Source organism: Puntigrus tetrazona, chromosome 15 (assembly GCF_018831695.1).
Source record: "Puntigrus tetrazona isolate hp1 chromosome 15, ASM1883169v1, whole genome shotgun sequence".
NCBI lineage: Eukaryota > Metazoa > Chordata > Actinopteri > Cypriniformes > Cyprinidae > Puntigrus > Puntigrus tetrazona.
This window is the reverse complement of record NC_056713.1, coordinates 6,296,865-6,315,000: the sequence shown is the minus strand read 5'-3', so window position 1 is coordinate 6,315,000 and position 18,136 is coordinate 6,296,865. Positions and strand designations below refer to the sequence as shown.

At 36.1% G+C, this 18,136-nt stretch overlaps 1 protein-coding gene and 1 pseudogene across 1 annotated transcript; both read right to left on the bottom strand.

Moving 5' to 3' along the window:
• Positions 1-2,623: 2,623 nt before the first annotated feature.
• On the bottom strand, positions 2,624-7,079 carry LOC122359309 (annotated as a pseudogene).
• A 1,399-nt stretch (positions 7,080-8,478) lies between these two features.
• On the bottom strand, positions 8,479-17,493 carry LOC122358349 (interferon-induced GTP-binding protein Mx-like). Its single transcript, XM_043258136.1, is given in 15 exon segments — positions 8,479-8,938; positions 9,643-9,903; positions 11,055-11,131; positions 11,265-11,423; positions 11,513-11,645; positions 11,729-11,851; positions 12,396-12,474; positions 12,559-12,757; positions 12,887-13,025; positions 15,396-15,550; positions 15,648-15,716; positions 15,719-15,781; positions 15,936-16,144; positions 17,129-17,178; positions 17,464-17,493. Coding segments are annotated over 14 exon segments (1,938 nt in total). The 5' UTR covers positions 17,176-17,178; positions 17,464-17,493; the 3' UTR covers positions 8,479-8,713.
• Positions 17,494-18,136: the final 643 nt, after the last annotated feature.

Sequence of the window (18,136 nt, the reverse complement as noted above, 5' to 3'; positions counted from 1 at the left end):
CACTGAACTCATTTAGAGTCTAATCTCCGAGTTGCATTTGCTTTATTGATTATAACACCCTTGTGATTCCACAGGGAAAGACTATATGTGTTTTCTAGAACTTTTGGAAGCATTTCTCACAAGCTGTACTGACAAAAAAAAAATTGTTTTGGGCAAACACATATATCAAGATTCAGTGAATGAGATTCAAACAGCACATTCAGATAAAACAGATCGACATCAAAAATAAAAGAAAATAGTAAGTAATAGTATAGTAAGTATATACAAGAAAATGGCATACAATTCTGCTCATCATTTTTTCATGATGCAATGCATGATGAGAGTTGTTCCAGGGATAACGAGACAAGAGACATGCAAATCCATCTGCAGGGCTTTTAATGCAATTAATTAACCAAATAAATGATGATCGAGCGTTAGTGATGAACACCTGATGTTATCAATCAATATCACTGAAGAAAGAGAAACGCAAGAACAACTGACTTCAGCCACAGCCTTGGAGGAAATCAACTGGAAGAAGGAAAAACTGGTTTGCTTTAGTTGAGCTCTTGAGCTTCTTTTTACTAAAGTAAAAAAAACAACCCACTTCTAAGCAATTTGACTATTGTTTTACAGCAAATATGTGTGCAATGCTGAAACAAATCTTCAAATAGTAGAATATCTGCGTGTGTCTAAATAATACTGCAGTTCAAATATTTATGTCACGTATTTAAAATTAATTCACTGTAACTATTAGAAACACACTTCCCTTGCGTGCAGTAGTATCAGAGTTGATTATGCAAAACCTAAACATATTAAAAAAATGCAAAAACTTGTTTTGTATGTCACCAGACCGAATCGTGATGATTATCTCAACATATAAAAACAACTAACATTAGTTTGTTTGTCCAGGACTGATGACTCTGCTTTTCATGGATCTCCATGATGGTGGCATCATTTTAACCAACAAAAATTCAACGTCTGATCCTCTGTAATTCTCAATAACATCAGGTGTTACTTATCCTATTTGATACGGGTTAGGTCTTTGACACAATCTGTATTGTTAAAAGTGCTATATAAATAAGTGATTGACAAATGAGAAGAACTGAGTTTTTCTTCGTCACAAGAGAGAAACAGTACTTGTTGCCCACCACAGAAGCATCACCTTTATATTTGTTTGAATATTAGTGCTGTGGATTCTGGTACAGGGTAGGCTGCAAAGTGTCCATCTGATGTGTCCTTCAGTTGCCTGTGAAAAGGAGGGCGCATTGAAATTGCGTCTGAATTACGGCAGCCTTTGACGGCCTTGTCACGGTGATGCAATCAGCCTTCAAATGGATCCTTTGAGGGATGTAGCCTACAAATCTTGACACGGCTCTAGAGACCTAAATAATTTGATCAGGGTTTTAGCTAAACCAAGGCTGCCCAATCCTGCTCCTGATGATTCAACTCCAACTCTAATCATACACACCTACTTTTCTAATTTTCAAGCGATTCTGAAGACCTTCATTTCTTGCTTCGGTTGGAGTTGGAGCTGGGCTGCGATCCACTGCACTTTTAGACATGCACTCACAAACTATCCTAAGCACTTCCCCTTGGAGTAATCCCCACTGTCAACTTGAAGTGTGTTCCGCTTCGTGAAGTAGGCGAGGAAAGTTTATATGGATAGACCCATAATCCCTTGATTTTGCAAAACTATTAAGGCGTCTACACAGATTGTGCTTAATTTATGCTCACCCCAAAAAACTATATATTGTTTTTTTTGTTTTTTAACAGCCTAATCCCACCTATACACATATAAAATGCTGCACCAAACAAATTCGTTAGGGGAAAAATGAACCAACTGTATAGCTGATTCTTAGTGATTAAAGGTTTAGGAAGCTCCAGTTCAGTCCGGGTGTGTCTCTCATTTCCTGGAAAGTGAAGCTATAGGTTCTTTGATCGCGCCCTGGTGGCTGGCTACAATACAGGTCATAAACCCTGCACTTTCCATATAAATGAATGGCGCTTAAGTAGAAAAAAACAATTCCAGTAAAATTTTCCGAAACATATTTTTAGTCAATTACACTCGATCATACAAGCCATGTAGACCTAGCTGCATAATTATCAAATATTAAATCACTTGGAGCTGCAAATCTGTTCAATAGGTACGTGAGCACTTTTAAGAAATATTAGAGACTTTCACTATGATTAATATTTTATTAAAGACTATAATAACTTCTAAAAATCTAAAACGGTTATTCAAATCTTCTCAGCAATTCATGCATAGGCTAGCTTATGAAATAAATAGAAATGTAGCAGAGGAAAGAAATTAACATTTATATCTTAAATACTTATTTTATTTAAGTGAAATATGTGCGAAATATCCTATAGGTAATGTATTAGTTGGAAAGACTCTAGAGTTCTAATAAATGAGGTGAAGTGAGCTTATCATAGACTAAAAACCCAGGTAAACAATGCATTGGTCTTTTCTCTTTCTCATAGCGTTATAGCTTTGTATTGTTTGTTGCATTAGTAGTAGATATGTTAGGGAAGTAACACGTAACATTTTAACAATGTTTTGCTAAAATGAACAAATTGATTTGTACATTTTGCTGAACAAGACTCAAAGACTCTGTAAAATGATCCAAACATTCCATTACAAGCCCTCACTTCTCCATCATTTTTAATGTACAGAAAAGAACGTCTTGAGTCTTTAAAGTGTCACTATTTTCAACAGAAGGAAAATAAACACAAATCTATGCTATGACATTTGTTATGACATGCTATTTTATAATGTTATCCATTCTAAGAAAAAAATAATAAAAATGATGTGTTCATTCAAAAGTTCATCAGTGAACCAAAAATTGTTATTTAATGGTATTGCTGCAAACAATTTATTGCCTGCAACAATTATTTTCAGGAGTAAAATATTTAAACGGAGATGAGGGTGAGAAAATGATGTGAAAGTTTCCAAATTCCGGTTAAGGGTTGACTTTTTCTTTAATAGAACAGTTTCGTGAGCGGAGAGGGTTTTTTTTTTGAAAACACCACTTTTTTGACCTTCTTCTACTCCGTCTCTCTAATCTGCATCAAATCAAAGTGTCCTTTCAGATTGCAGATGACTAATGGTCGTTTTACTTTGTTGCTCAGTCTTTACAGTTTGGTGATACTGAGCCCAGTGCGCATCTGAAGGCCTCCTCCATTTTAGAAATGGCATTTTCTGCAAAAGCATCTCTCTGTATGTCCTGCACATGAAAAAGTAGATGACAGGATCCAGGCACACATTAAGGGCGGACAGGAAGAGCATAGCTTCTTTGACCTGAAAGAGAATTAAGCAGTAGGTGCTAAAGTCATCCTTGTGCCTTTGGCTAAGCGTGTAGGGCACGCGACAGACGTGGTACGGAACAAAACAGAAGATAAAAACAGCCAGCAAGCTAAAGATGCTTCGATTTGACCGCCGTCTCACCATGCTGCTGTCCTGCTGCACACGTTTGTAAGAGCGGTAAACGTGACAAGCGATGGAGGTGTAGCAAAACGCCATCAACAGGAACGCCACCCAGAAGATTCCAACATTGAAGTGAGCTGACATCTCGTGCCAGCTCCGACCCAGCTTGCTCTTTAGAGCCAAGCAGGAGAAAACCTTAGGCATTGGCTGGTCGGTTAATATGGCGTTCGGCAGATTGAAGAACATCATGACGCCCCAAGTTAGCAGAGCGAGAGCCTTCGCAACCGAAACACGCTTCAGAAAAGAAGACACGCTGGACGTGCTGCGTACGATTTTGAAGTAGCGTTCCAAGCTGATGAGGCTCATGAAGGTTATTCCTGTGTACATGCTGAGGTAGAAAAGCACAGCTGTGTAGCGGCAAACTATCAGATTCAACTTCGACCCGCCATAACTGAGATCGCTCACTACACGCCACGGGTAGCTAAACAACATCAAGATGTCCGCCACCACCATGTTTTTGAGGTAAACTACTAAGGCCGAGGAGGTGGGAACCCTGAAGAAGATCCAAGCGGCGAGTCCGTTGAGGATAAAAGCACAAAGGCAGATGATGGTGTAGAGCACAGGAAGAACCTGATGTGTGAACACGCTGCTGACGTTCGTGCTGTTTTCTGTTTCCATCTGTGTAGCATTGATGCATTCCATATCTAAAACGGAAAATGATATAACTTATTCAGGATATGATTCAGTGTTGCAACTTCTGCTGGATTATTTACTTTCCTGGTCATGTTTAGAAATTAAAAGCGCTTGCACTTCTGTTTCTACATCAGATTTTCTCTGAAGAAACTCTGAAAATATGAATCTTGTGAAAAAGTCCAGTTTAGCATAAATTTTAAATGCTTTAGAGAGAATATACTTCACTGCCAATTGAAAGTAATGTTTGCAGAATCACAATTACATGAAAATTGCAATTATATAATCATATATATTAAAATGTAATGCTGCTATCTGAGCATCCCCTAAAGAGCCAGAATGGAAGTTTTTATGATTTAAATTCACTTCAGATGTGGTCATCATGGACATATTTTTAACATCTTATTAGGACAACTGCTGTTTCATTTAGAAATAACTGATTCTGTTTCTGAACAAAATAAGCACTCTTAGGCTGCGTTAAATTGTAATGCGTCCATTGTAAAGTGCAGGGATCAGAAATTAAATGAATTAGATTGTGCATTAGCGATGAACACATGCTGTTATTGGGAGATACAGAATATCAGATGTTGATGTTTTATTGCTTAAAATGATGCCACCATCATGGAGATCAGTGTTTGCTTTGGCCAGGCTCCTGTCCCTGTTAATAACTCATTTGCTTTTAAGCAAATTGCAATATTGCTTCACATCTACCATTTGAGAGTCCAGAATCCATAAACTGTGAGTATAGCCCAACAGGAGTGTATAGGCAAACAAATTGGCATCATATTTCTATGGCGCCGAAACACCATGGAGTACAAAAGTGATTTGTGTTAGATGTAAAATAAAATTAAAACAGCAGTTGTTAATGCACCTCTCATTTTTCTGAGTTCATAATTGATCCTCTCCAGTGGATATATGAATTTTCTTAGCGAATAATAAGAATATGAAAACTGCATGTAAACAGAAGTGAAGAGCTTTGCTCTTAACATATAAGCATCATATTGCGATTAAGTCCTTACTTCGATTATTGGAAATAATCACATTATTCATGTGCATGCACAAAGAGAGACGGAAGAACTAGGACTGACTTCAGCCACAGATGAAGATGAAAGTAGACATTAAATCTTTTAGGATCTGATTAAACAACTCTACAAACAGATTCTTTTTTTATGTGCTTTATTGTTTCGTTTGAAATCACCATCAAGTAGAGCGGTGTTTCCTGTTGTCGGGCTCTTGACCCTTGACATTTAAGAGTTAATATCGTGCACATGTTTAGCTCCAACAAAGCCAAGCAAAAAAAGAGTTTCTGATTATTTGGATGTCGTATTGCTTTAGTATTATTTATAGTTTCATATGGGTTCATATAATTTGAACAATTCAAAAGTTTTGATCTGAAGCAATCCGAAGTCACAGGCATAGTACAAGACTCGGGCATGACATGGACATGAGTCGGATATGTTAAAGGGGCAAAAAAAAAGATAAAAAATAAACACTCACACTTGTCTTCTTCACAGTCAAAAATGACTGACATAGGAAATGAATGGAAAATATGTGAAAACTGAAAAAATGTAAAATCTCAGTTAATCTTTTGGTGATGCAAACTACAAATCAATCAGTAAATTGAAAAAAACACACAAACATAGAAATGCACTGGTGAGACTAAAACACAGCACACTGTGAGAGTATGTGAAATAAAATCTATAAATGAAAAAAAATAACTGAATCTCTCTCTCTCTCTCTCACACACACAAACACACACACATAAATGAACTGGTAAGACTGTACTGAGTAAGACAGCATTTTTTAAGAATAAAACCTATAAATCATAAATCAAAAAATCCAAAAGAATCTCATCCTCTCTCACACACACACACACACACACACACTCTCTCTCTCCACGCAAATTACAATATTAGTTTCCTTTCTATTGGTTCCCTTTCCTAAGATTGTCTAGATTGTTTGACTGTAGTCATAATGTATTTACAGTTATTTTATATATATATATATATATATATATATATATATATATATATATATATATATATATATATTTTTTTTTTTTTTTTTTTTTTTTTTTTTTTTTTTTTCTAATGGATAAATAGATCATTAAATTGTATAAATATTGTATAATATCATAAAATTAAAAAATAAAATACATTACAAGGCTTCTGTCACTTGTGACCACGAATAAGGTAAGTGACTACTAAACGAAGAAGCTCAAAAGAATATTATCAGTCACTCAAAACACGCAACGTCCAGGGTCAGGGGGGAAAAAAGGGAAACCCTGGTCTCTTTGATGGTGATTTCAAATGAAAGGAAAAAATCTAAATAAGAGCTTCTGTATAGTCAAGACATCCTCTAAGGCAGTCCACAGATTCCTCTTTCCATATCTGGATGTTTCTCAGCTCAGGCTTGCTGGTTTATAAAGAGGAACCAAATGTGGTCTAAAGCATTCAATGGTGGTTTTAAGTGTCCCTTATATCCATTCTTAATCTTTCCAAAGCACAAATCAAGCACCCCTTCTCCCAGCTAGATATATGACAACCATTACAAATTTAGGACTGGTGCAACATTTTCCAACCGAGCAGCAACAACAACAAAAAAAAAAAAAACAGAAAAAGAATATTAAATATAACAATATATGTAATTAATATCTTAACAAACATAATAATAATAATAAAATATTTACTTTTATTTACTTGTTTAAAATGTATTATTTTAAATTTTCATAGTTCATGCGCATTTCAAAACAATATCACCCCACTAAACCTTCATTATGTCATGTGGTAAAAATCCCAGTATTTTTCATATTGCAGTGAAAATTGGTGTTTTTTTCATAATCGATTGCAAGAATAAATCTTTCAGCAAATCCTCACTATCACTATCGGTATACTCTTCACTCTGTTATTTGAATAATTTATCATATTAAACTTACCTCACTTGAAAGCCTTTGATTCTGCAGTTCGTCCAGCTTTTGGTGTGCTCACAAAATTGAAAGTGAAAAATAAAAGCTAATGGATTGATGGATGACGTGTGAGAAACTATAGAAAGACATATTAATTTGAATATTTGCTGGCTTCATTTGCAAACAAATGCAAACAAGTTCCTCAGTTATATAATAACAGAACATGCAAAATGCTGGTACCACATAAACCACGTTTTATACATTTGACCAGTTTGAAAACTCAAATGCATTGAGACAAAAATGTATTGATTTGGGTAACACTTTATTTTGATGGTCTCTTATGAGCATTTTATTGACAATAAGTTACTTTGCACCTACATATTTTCTGAGCCAACAATATACTGTGAAACCTATAAATAAAAAAAATAAATGAATAAGTTACTAGTTGAAGATGACATGAGCAATGCATATAGCCAGTCTTACTGTGTGGATATATTGAAACCAGATGAGCGCACCTCTGCAAAACGAGCTCCTGATCGGGGCAAAGTTTATCACAGAATGACCCATTTTAACATTATTTTATCATTTAATTAATATTGAGAATTTAACGTAAGCACTGAAAAGCGTGCATGCAGAACTCAGCATGGTTTTTTGGTACACAGAAACCTTAGATTATTACCGTTACCGTGGCAGCCAACAAAAGCACAGCTTAAAGGATCAGGGATACCTAGGAGGTGGAAGAACTCTCAGGTGAACTGGGGCACTATATTCTCAGGCAGTCCAAAGTTTATGAATACATGTTGAAAGAGAGCCTCTGTGGTCTGCATCGACTAGGATGATGATGTATCTGTTCGAGGGAAGTAGGTCAGTGGCAAAGTCCCTGTGGAGCTCCCAATGGACAGTTTTGGTGGAAACAGGAGAGTTTAGATGCACATTTAATTCTGAAGTGAGTTGAGCAGCAGTGGTTTAATGTTTTTTGGTTACGATCCAGGTTAGCACCCGGACACCCCTTTCAGACCGCTTCCTCTTGCGTCCACAGTTACTCCTGTTGATGTGGTTGGTCCTTCTTGGTGGTATGCTGACCTTGGAAACCGTGGCTCTCGATACATCACAAAGATTTGTTGTCTGGGTCACAGATGTTCCAGCAAGACATGCACCAACAATCTGTCCTCTTTTGAACTCTAATATGTCCCCCATAATGTTGTGTGCATTGCAAACTTTTAAGCAAAACTTCGCTATTACTCTGATAAATAAACCTTCCCACTCTCTTACTGGTGGAATGTGTAATCAATGAAGATTGGCCACCAGGTCGCTCAAATTTAGCCACGAAACCTCCAACACTAAATTGGCCAGTGTTTCAGTCATTGTCCAACCCTTGTATATGTTCAATTATATATTAAAGTATTAAAATAACACTTTTGTGGACGTCACAATAGCAAAATGGCGGATCAAACACTTCCGGTGCAGAAACTACACAGACTTTTTAAGAAAAAGACTTTTAATAGACTTTTTAAGAAAGAAAGACAAAAAAAAAGATACTCGACATTTTTACAGTTAATAAGAATAAGACTAATAATCTGCATTGTTATTTACTAATTAGGTGAAAATACACATTTTATTATCCACTTTGCTACATCCACACCGCATTAAAAAGCTTTCTGATCATTTTCTGATTCTATATTTCTATCCCTGACTGTTTATAAAGTAAAGCGGTCTCAGATTCTGTTGCTTATCAGGTCTTGAGCTTGTGTGAGGCGCTCCAGACGCTGCTTTAAATCCGTTCTCATACGTCCTCGCTCGGAGTCCTCACTCAGCAGTTTGACCACATCTGCCCCGTTCCTCATTTCCAGCATTTGATGTCTCAGTGTCTTAGCGGCAACCTTCAGCATGAAGAGGGTTATCAGCATGGGCACATAGTCTGTGAGGCGCTGATAGACAATCTGTAAAGAGACAGGGCATGAATGACGACATTTACCGTCTCATTTATCTGTCTGTTTACCTCAGTTAGTTTTTATAGCAACCTAGTAACCACACCTCCACCTTGTTAGTTGTCATAGTTACTTATTGGTCCCTTGTGTTCTTTTGAAATGTATGTAATGCTAGGGTTTATTAATATTGGATCATTATTAGACTTGGATGATCAATTTTATTTTTTTAAATACATTTTTCGTTTAAAATGTTAATACTAGGAGAAGGCACTCTATATTGTACCATTTGGAATAACTTTTTTTTCTTTGTTTTTCAAATAAGCGCTTTTAACAGCGCTCTTAAATTGCTCTGTTGGCCACTACTAAAAAAGGACCTCTGTACATTTTTGTCCAGACTATGCATTTGAGATCTTTACATTGGCTTCTTGGGGTAATATTTCTTTCCACTGAGAAAATGTTCCTTCTGAATTAAGATAAGTTTGAAATATTACATTAGTTATACCGAGTAAAACGGTGCAAGATATGTGGATTAGTAATCTGGCCCCTTGGTATAAAGCAGTGGTTCTCAATTCCAGTCCTGGGGACCTGGGGAGCTACTTTTATATATATATTAACCATATAGATATATATTAACCTTAAATCACACGAACACATTCATTTACACCAAATACACAAAATAACCCTTGACCCTTTTAAATAATTTTATGGTTACCTACTTCGTAATAGCGAACCAGTTTCTCGGGTACAAGATTTCTGGTATCCAACAATGCACAGCCTTTGGAATTAAATATCGTGTCTTCATCGTAGTGAATCTTGTCACTCGTTTCTATTCCAGTCTTCTGAGGGATGTCGGAGTCATTGAGTTTCTGTTGAAACACTCTGTCCTGAGTAAAGACCAGTTTCTCCATATCAATGAACTCTTTAATTCGTTTCTCTGCTTTGGCCTCTTGTTTTGTCTGAATGTCACTGATCATGTTCTGAGGAATACAGGTGAATATATGAAATATAAAAACAACAACGACGATAATATTAATAATAACAAATATATTATAGCTGCAAGCAGAAATAAAGGGTCCAAGCCCTACAAAAGCAAGAATCTGATCAATTGCACCAATGAGTAATTGAAGAAAGAAAATGTATGAAAATGAATAAAGGTAAGCACTAGTTTTAAACTTAATGGCTTATCACTTTTGACCAATAGATGGCAATGTACAAATCAATGTGGTGTGTTCTATGTTAGGCCACAATGGAGTCACTATACAAAACTAAGTCTATTTACCACCATGGTCTGAAGATTTAGGGAAAATTGTACCAACAGTGAAGGAGGAGTCTGAAAAAGTATGTTTTCAACATGAATCAAATTGGCAGACAGGAAGTTTGATTATGGGCGGAATGGCTATTTATGCTCTCAGCATGACCCAAAGAATATTTTTAGACCATTTAACCATACAATAGGCTAATATAATAATAAAAAATAACTAGATAAACAAAATTTGTCTAGAAAAAAAAATATTAGGTTGGCTTGAGAAAGCCTGACCAGAAAACTTGAAAGAGTTAAAGAAGTTAAAAAAGATTAAAAAATAAAAGTTTTAAAAGCTTTAAAAAGTTTAGAAAGTTCTAAAAGTTAAAAATCATATGTTTCTTAGTCTGATATAGTTTTAAATAGCTTTTAAAAGCCTTAAAGTCATGTAAGCGGTCTGTCAAAGTACATCTATGGGAATTTTTCCAATTTTTAATCTGTTACTTAATGGTTTTTCTGCTTGTCATGAGGATTCATGGAAATTAATTTGGCTTCTAGACCGTATGGTTCAAAAGTTATTAGCATAAACATGAGTAAAATGTTTTACAACTGGTGGCGCTAGAGAGTTTGAGTTGAGACCATGCTATGCTGGCAATTCAGACTGTCCTCTATCATTTTCAAACTCTCACTCCTCCAAATTTGAAACTTTTACATTTCATAACTTTCCCACAAGCAGTTCTTTGAGCTGCCATTGACAGAAAAAGAAAATGAAGAAGAAGAAGAAGAGGCAAATAGATACAATAGGTGCCATCACACCTTCGGTGCTTGGCCCCTAATAATAATAATAATAAAAGTAATAGTGTAAACATTATTGTTTGTTTTACTCACAGATATAGCGTATCTCATTGGAGGGTACTGGTCAAAAGACAAATGACATACCTCCCTGAACTTATTCTGAACAATTTCTGTAAATAAAATTTTGGTTTGTCAATCAGGAAAATGGTTTAAAAAGCAATACTTTCATTGGTTTTTGTTTTGTTTTCTATGAAAATGAAAGAAATAATCATTTTGCTGTATGCTTTAGCTAATTTTTCTTACCTCGTACATCTTTCAGTGTTTCCATAGCTGGCTCCTGAAGGGCTGCCACATGGTTCTGGATGACACATTCATATTCACAGTACTCACTGTGGGTCAGCAGTTCTCTGCCACGATGGATCTCATTATACTTTTCTATCATTTCTGTCACTCTTTCTTTGACTAAATTTGAAATGATGATAGGAAAAAGTGAGTTTAAGGTATAGTCTTATTAAAAACAAAGGAGTTTACATGTTTACATCATGACTCACATGATACTTCAGTGCTTCTTAGGTGGTTGTCCCATTTCTTAAATACAGGACGTAGGCTTGTGTAAATGTTTTTGTCTTTTGAATGTCCTGTTCTACTCAGTTCACTTATTTGATCACTGAACTCCAATATAATCTGTATAAAAACAAAACAAAACACTTTTTTTAAAGGTTTCTGAATAGATAATATTAATTGCGTTGAATTTTCAGAGCTCTTACCTCACTTAGAAAAGGTCCCATCCTCTCTTCTTCCAGAGGTGGACCCTGCTCAAAGTTTTTAAGGTCTCGTTGCACACTGAGTAGCCTATTCTGAATTTGCTCAGTCAAGGATGGAAGTGATTTCTGTATTCACAAAAAAATACATAGTTTAGATTAAGAGAATGTGAATGTCTCCAATTTCATTTACTAAAACGGCATTCGGCGTTTATGACATTTACATTTTAGTTGTATTTACGGTCCTTTTTTATCATACTTTTTTGGTATGAGATGCAAAGTAGCTGCATCCAAGCAATTTAACTTCAATTTCTATTGGATCTGTGCATCTGCTGTGTTGAAGTAGACCTGCATCAAGAAATGTTTCTGCTGTTATTCACTGACACACCTGCTAACCCAATGTTTGTGGCTTTCCCTGGCTAAAACCCATTATTTTCTGGGTGGATGGTACAATTATGAAATTGATTCTTCCTACTGACTGTTTCTCCAATAATTAATTTATTTATCATAACCTGCTTATGGTTAGTATAACTATATCCTATGCTCTTTTAGTACTGTGCCACTGACCATCCTAGGGAGACAAACTACTATAGAAAGTAGTTAATCAACAGATCATCTAAGGGAAACCATCAAAATAAAGTGTTACTGATCCCTGTTATCATTTGCTGCTTGCCTTGATGTGATCGGCCAGTTCTTTGGTTAGCTTGGCAGCCAGGCATTGAATAGAAGCTTTACCCTCATCCAGTAGTGAACTATGAAGACAATAAATAAATTATATATACATATATATAGTTCATGCATGTTATGGTTACAATAAAAATATTGTAATTAAGTACCTGAAATAATGGTGATTCCTAAAGAATGTCAGTTCAGCCTCCATGGCTTTATCAAAAGGAGTTCTGTCATTGATGTCACTCTGACCACGACATCGCACAATAATGTAGCCCTTGCTGAGAGGAATGACTTTGCCCTGGACAATGTTCAAAACATCAATCTCAGCTCCTCTGTCAATTAAATCTGGTTTTGTGAGAATTGCTAATCCACATATTTGAATAACAAAAAAGGGATAGAAAGATAAATGTTAAAAAAAGCAAAAATCATAATGCAACATGGCATACAGTGTGAAGAAATATGTTATAAATATAAAGAAATGTGCTGCCAAACCTAGAGTTCGGAGTCCTTCTGGGTCTACTTTTTGTGCCATTCTTAGTGCTTCTGTCGTTGCTATGTCAATATTGCAGGGTACAACGACTAAAATAATGGTTTCACTTTTTGCAACATAATTCAGTATCAAGGATTTGATCTGAAATGATAAAGTGTCTTATGGTTAGGAAGAACAGAATCATCAAGTCAACATGAAATCCATTTAACTTTTGTGATGAAGGATATCTATAAAATATGTTGTGCAGGACTGTATCCATCAGAAAATGGTTGGATAGTAAACAGACTCTGATCTAGGATTTTTACAAATTTGAAGCTATTTGAAGTGGGGGTTGGGGACCATAAACAAAGCTGTTGATGTGACCACAAATATTTGATGATGAGATGAAATATTATCCATTTTACTCAACCTGAGGGCTATTGAATGATTGATAACTAACTTTCTGGCAGAGTTTAACACATTCTCACTTCTCATTTGTCACATATTGCGGCTTGGTTAGAGGACCCTTTTATGTTGATACCTGATTGCACTCATCACATATGGGTAATAATACATAATACACACATGGTATCACTCGCAGGGAATCAACCATATGGACACCTAGTCAAGTGCAGAGGCTGAACAGAAACCGGGCAAGCTAACACCAACACTGGGCCTGGTGTCAGACTGATTCGCTTAGTCTTACTGCTGGGGGTACTGGTAAATGCCCGACCAGGGTTCACCTTTCTGTGTGCCAACGCATGAGAAGAAGCAAAACTCTGAGTGGAGTGAGCTCTCACTTCCAGGGGGCGTGGCTCACCTTGAGAATGGTATCCCCAGGCGATGGCATCCACTATCTGTTGAGCCATCCTCTGCTTAGAGACAGCCTTCCTTTCTGCTGACCTCCGAAACAGACAAAGAGCTACTCAGAGCTTCTGAAGCTTAGTCATATATCTAGGCCGGGGTCCCAGAACACTGTGAGAGTAGGCTGACACCAACGCAAGGCACCCATTTTCCCCGATCATCTTGATGGAGGTGAGTGAGGTAAGGAGCACTGGCTTAGCAGACAGGAACCTAAGCTCAACTGGCTCAAAAGAATCCCTTTGAAAGCCAACCAGAAGAACAGAGAGGTCTCAGGAAGGCACTAACACTCCTCATGACGAGATTGTGCTTTCTGGAAAGAAGCACTACTCTAGTCGAAAAATATTTGGGGATCCTCTCTGCGAAAGGAACACCAATCAGCGAACAGACTTCACCTCAGTGGATAGACCATGAGCTGAAGGTGAATACCCGCCCGACCAGTGAAGTCAGTGTTGAAGTGGTCTCATATGGAGCAATCCAAGTGGTGCGACAGTGGCTGCGGATGCCTTATGTCCCAGGAACCTCTGAAAATGTTTCAGTGGGACAACCATCCTGCCTCTGAGGGAACTCAGGCAGTTCAGCAGTGACTGAGTGCAGTTCTCTAAAAGACACGCCATCAACTCCACACAGGAAAAGAGATTCACTGCACAAGGAAGAGCTTGCTCTTTTCACAGTTGACCTGAAGACCAAACTGGCTGAGGTGCCGGAGAACCAGGTCCCTGTGATTGCACAACTGTTCTCGATACCGGGCCATGATGAGCGAGTTGTCTGGATAGTTGAGGATCTTGATGCCCACCTCCCGTAGTGGGGCAAGGGTGCATTCTGTGACCTTTGTGAAAACGTGGGGGCGCAGGGAAAGCCCGGAGGGGGGTACTTTGTACTGCCAAGCTCAACTCTTGATCGCAAACCAAAGAAACAGTCTGTGTCGAGGAAGAATCGAGACATGGAAGTATTCATCCTTTAGGTTGACCGCTGCAAACCAATCCTGGGGCTACCCATTTGGTAAAACATTTCTAACAGGAACTTGTGAAGAGCCCTGTTCAAAACACGCAGGTGCAGGATTGTCCAAAGGCCACATCAAACTAAATTGCATAACTGAGTCAGTTTGTCCAGATGAGCCATAAAAATGGGTTGTGTAGCATAGGCCACATGCCCAATCTCAGCTCGAGTCACTGATCTGCCTCTCTGGGGTTAAGCCATCGAATGGAACATGACTTGTTTGTACTGCTTTTATACAGCTTCAGGTTTTGCAATAAATGCCTGTGACTGCACTTATATTTGCCTGTGTGTGTTTTATATTGTTCAGAAGTGGGTAGAGGTGGGGTTAGGTTCTCCAATGAAAATATTAATTGTATATGCAAATCATTAAATTAAGACAAACAAATGAAAACAACGGATGACCTTCACATCAAAAAGTGACACCAAAAGGTCCTGACCAAGCAGCAATAACTGATGACTTGGAGTGAGAATGTGTTGTTTAACCATGTTGTTCAAATTATACTGTCACTGTAGGCTCAAATCAGCCTGCATTGTTTTTTTTCATATTTTGAAAGCAGTTTAAGTAATTATTCCCAAGGATGCACCATATCCTGAATTTTGTTTTACATATTTTAGTTGGGCAAGCTATTGTCTTATTAAAAAACAAGTAAAACTGTCTCAGTTTACACTCACCTGATCTCCAATGTCTTCAGGTTGATCTTGCACAGGTACACGGGTTATACCAGGTAGATCAATCAAAGTGAGGTCACAAACATCAGGAGATGAAATCTCTAAAGTGATGAGTTCATCACAGATTCCAACCGTATTTCCAGCAAGCTTGTTTTGAGCTGTTAAAAAGTAGATAAAATGTAGTTTTTTCCACTGTGATTGGATTTAATTTATTTTATTTAAATTAAACATTTTATGATTTCTTTTGATTCTCACCTTCTCTAACAAGCTTATCCACTTTTAATGGGTCATTAAAGGTCTCTCTGTGACCATTATAACAAATGACCCTGACCATGGTCCATTTTTGAGCTTCTGCAATTTCAGCTCTAGAGGACAGCGGGTAACAATACCTTAAAGAAAAGTTATTAAGAAGTTATTGTCAAGGAGGAGTTCTCAAATCTTGTTTATTTCCTCAATTAAATTAGATGCATTGACAAAGAAATGTTTCCCTTTTTTGTTGAGTATATATACAAATAGGCACTGAAAGTAAAGAAAACCTCATACCACTTCCTCGAGGTAGAGCTACTCCAGAAAGTGCCTCCAAAACAGAGCTCTTTCCAGAACTCTGATCTCCCACCACTGCAATGGATGGTAAACCAATATCTTCATCAAGGCCGATCAACCTCAGAGAGTCGATCAACTCAATCAAAGGCCGAACAGACTCAATGAAATGACTGTGAAATGCTCCATGCATTTGTGAATCAAAAAACGACCTTTATAATTCAAACATCAAAAGAAAAAAATAAACAGTGAAATTATTTATATCAGCAGTTGGAGGTTTTACAGGGCCAAAAAACAGTACTTCACTGGAACAGTTTAGTCAAGTGCACTCTGGGATGTGAAAAAGAGCATGCATGTCAGGTTAACATCGAACAACACCATTTCGAGAAGCTGCAATTTTCTCAGGTAAGAAAAGATTTAAAGTGTAAAGTTCATCATTTAATGTTTGTGTCCAGGAGAATTTTGAGATTTCATGGAAGAAAAAAAGTGCTTATATTAAAAAATGGTTAGTTCCATTCCATGATTCTTATTGGTTAGCAGCTGTGTTTTACACACAATACAGCACGTCTATGACTGCTTCACTGAGCAAAATGAGCAAAGTTTGTATAGGTTTGTAACAACGTGGTAGAGAATAAATTAGGAGCATATTTATTTTTTTAGAAATTGGTTTAGTAGAAATGGAGTTTACATACAAATGCTCATTCTTTCACACTTCTAATAAATGTTATGATAGTAGAGTTAATGTTGTAGTTTATGTGTATTGCCATACCAGAATAGTTTGTAAAGAAGCAATTAATGTATACTGTTTGAATAATAACGAATACTGTTTTTCTGTAATATTTTTATGCAATATAAAATGTACCAAACATCTAATTTGATCCTAAAAGTTATACCCAACAATTGTTTAATGCTTCATTTTTAAACTATACATTCTTTTTATATGCAGCTACTTTTGATTGTTTCTCTTCTTGTTTTTTTATATAAATATTAAACCTTTAAAAGTCTGTGTGTGTAAATGTGATTTTAAAATGAACAAGATTTTTAGATTTAATGTAATATATATATATATATATATATATAATATTGAAATGTATGATCTTTATTTTATTTCTCATAGTGATTTTAGTTGTAAAGACATTTGAGACAAGAGTACATATATACATACAAATCAAGTTGAAATTATATCAATTATGTACCTCTCGTCGCCCTGGAAATCATGGTCAAATTTTCTCTCCTCATCCATTGTCTAAAAAAAAAAGTACATTGAAATTAGATTACATTAAAAATGGTTAACTGCAATAGTTAACAACATCACTACATGTCTAGCTGTAAGAAACAGCATAATCATGCAAAATAATGTGCAACCAATAGCCATGAATACTTTATCATAAAAAAAAACTAATAAATGCCTCCATTTGATTGCATTATTTTTTTTAGATATACTGTTCATTCAACTGATAAGTTTTAGTAGTAAACCAAAATTAGAATTAAAACAACAACAATAAAAGAATTGGACAAGTCAGATTTTTACCTACGTTAGGTGCTTATCCTTCAAATCTCAGTTCCTTTTTAAATGTCCCAAAAAACCATTACAGCATATTATATATCCCTAAACAGGAAATCTAAGTAGTGTTCACTGATTGGTTGCAAACCTAAGCTAACAGTTTTTTACCAAAAAAAAAAAAAAAAAAAGTTATCACATGGCTAAATTTCCACTATTTCCCCCTCCTTAACAGCGACAAATAACTTCCTTCTCCTTTGCCAGTTGCATATAATTCATATTTTATATAATTCAATACAAATATAGTTAAAAAAAATTGTAGTATACACATCCCTTTGGTTTGAAGTAGTGAAATCTTAATAGTGAATCTGTGGACCTTTACACGTAAAATAATATTACTCTAAAAATAACTGCAATAGACACAACATTAAAAGAGCACAAACACCACTGAATGTGTAGCAGTAAGAAAAAACACAGTCAAAGCATAATCATATTTAACGCTACTGTTAATTCAACAGACAACTTTTATCAACGGTATGTACACCAAGAAAATTTATACATACACACACACACACACATTAAAACGAGAACAATAATAGATAATAGATAATAAAAGGAGCAAGCAATCTAAGTTGATAATTTTTGTAAAATTCAGCCATTTTCTCCTTTTTAACTGTTCCAAATGTTTATATAAATTCCTCCT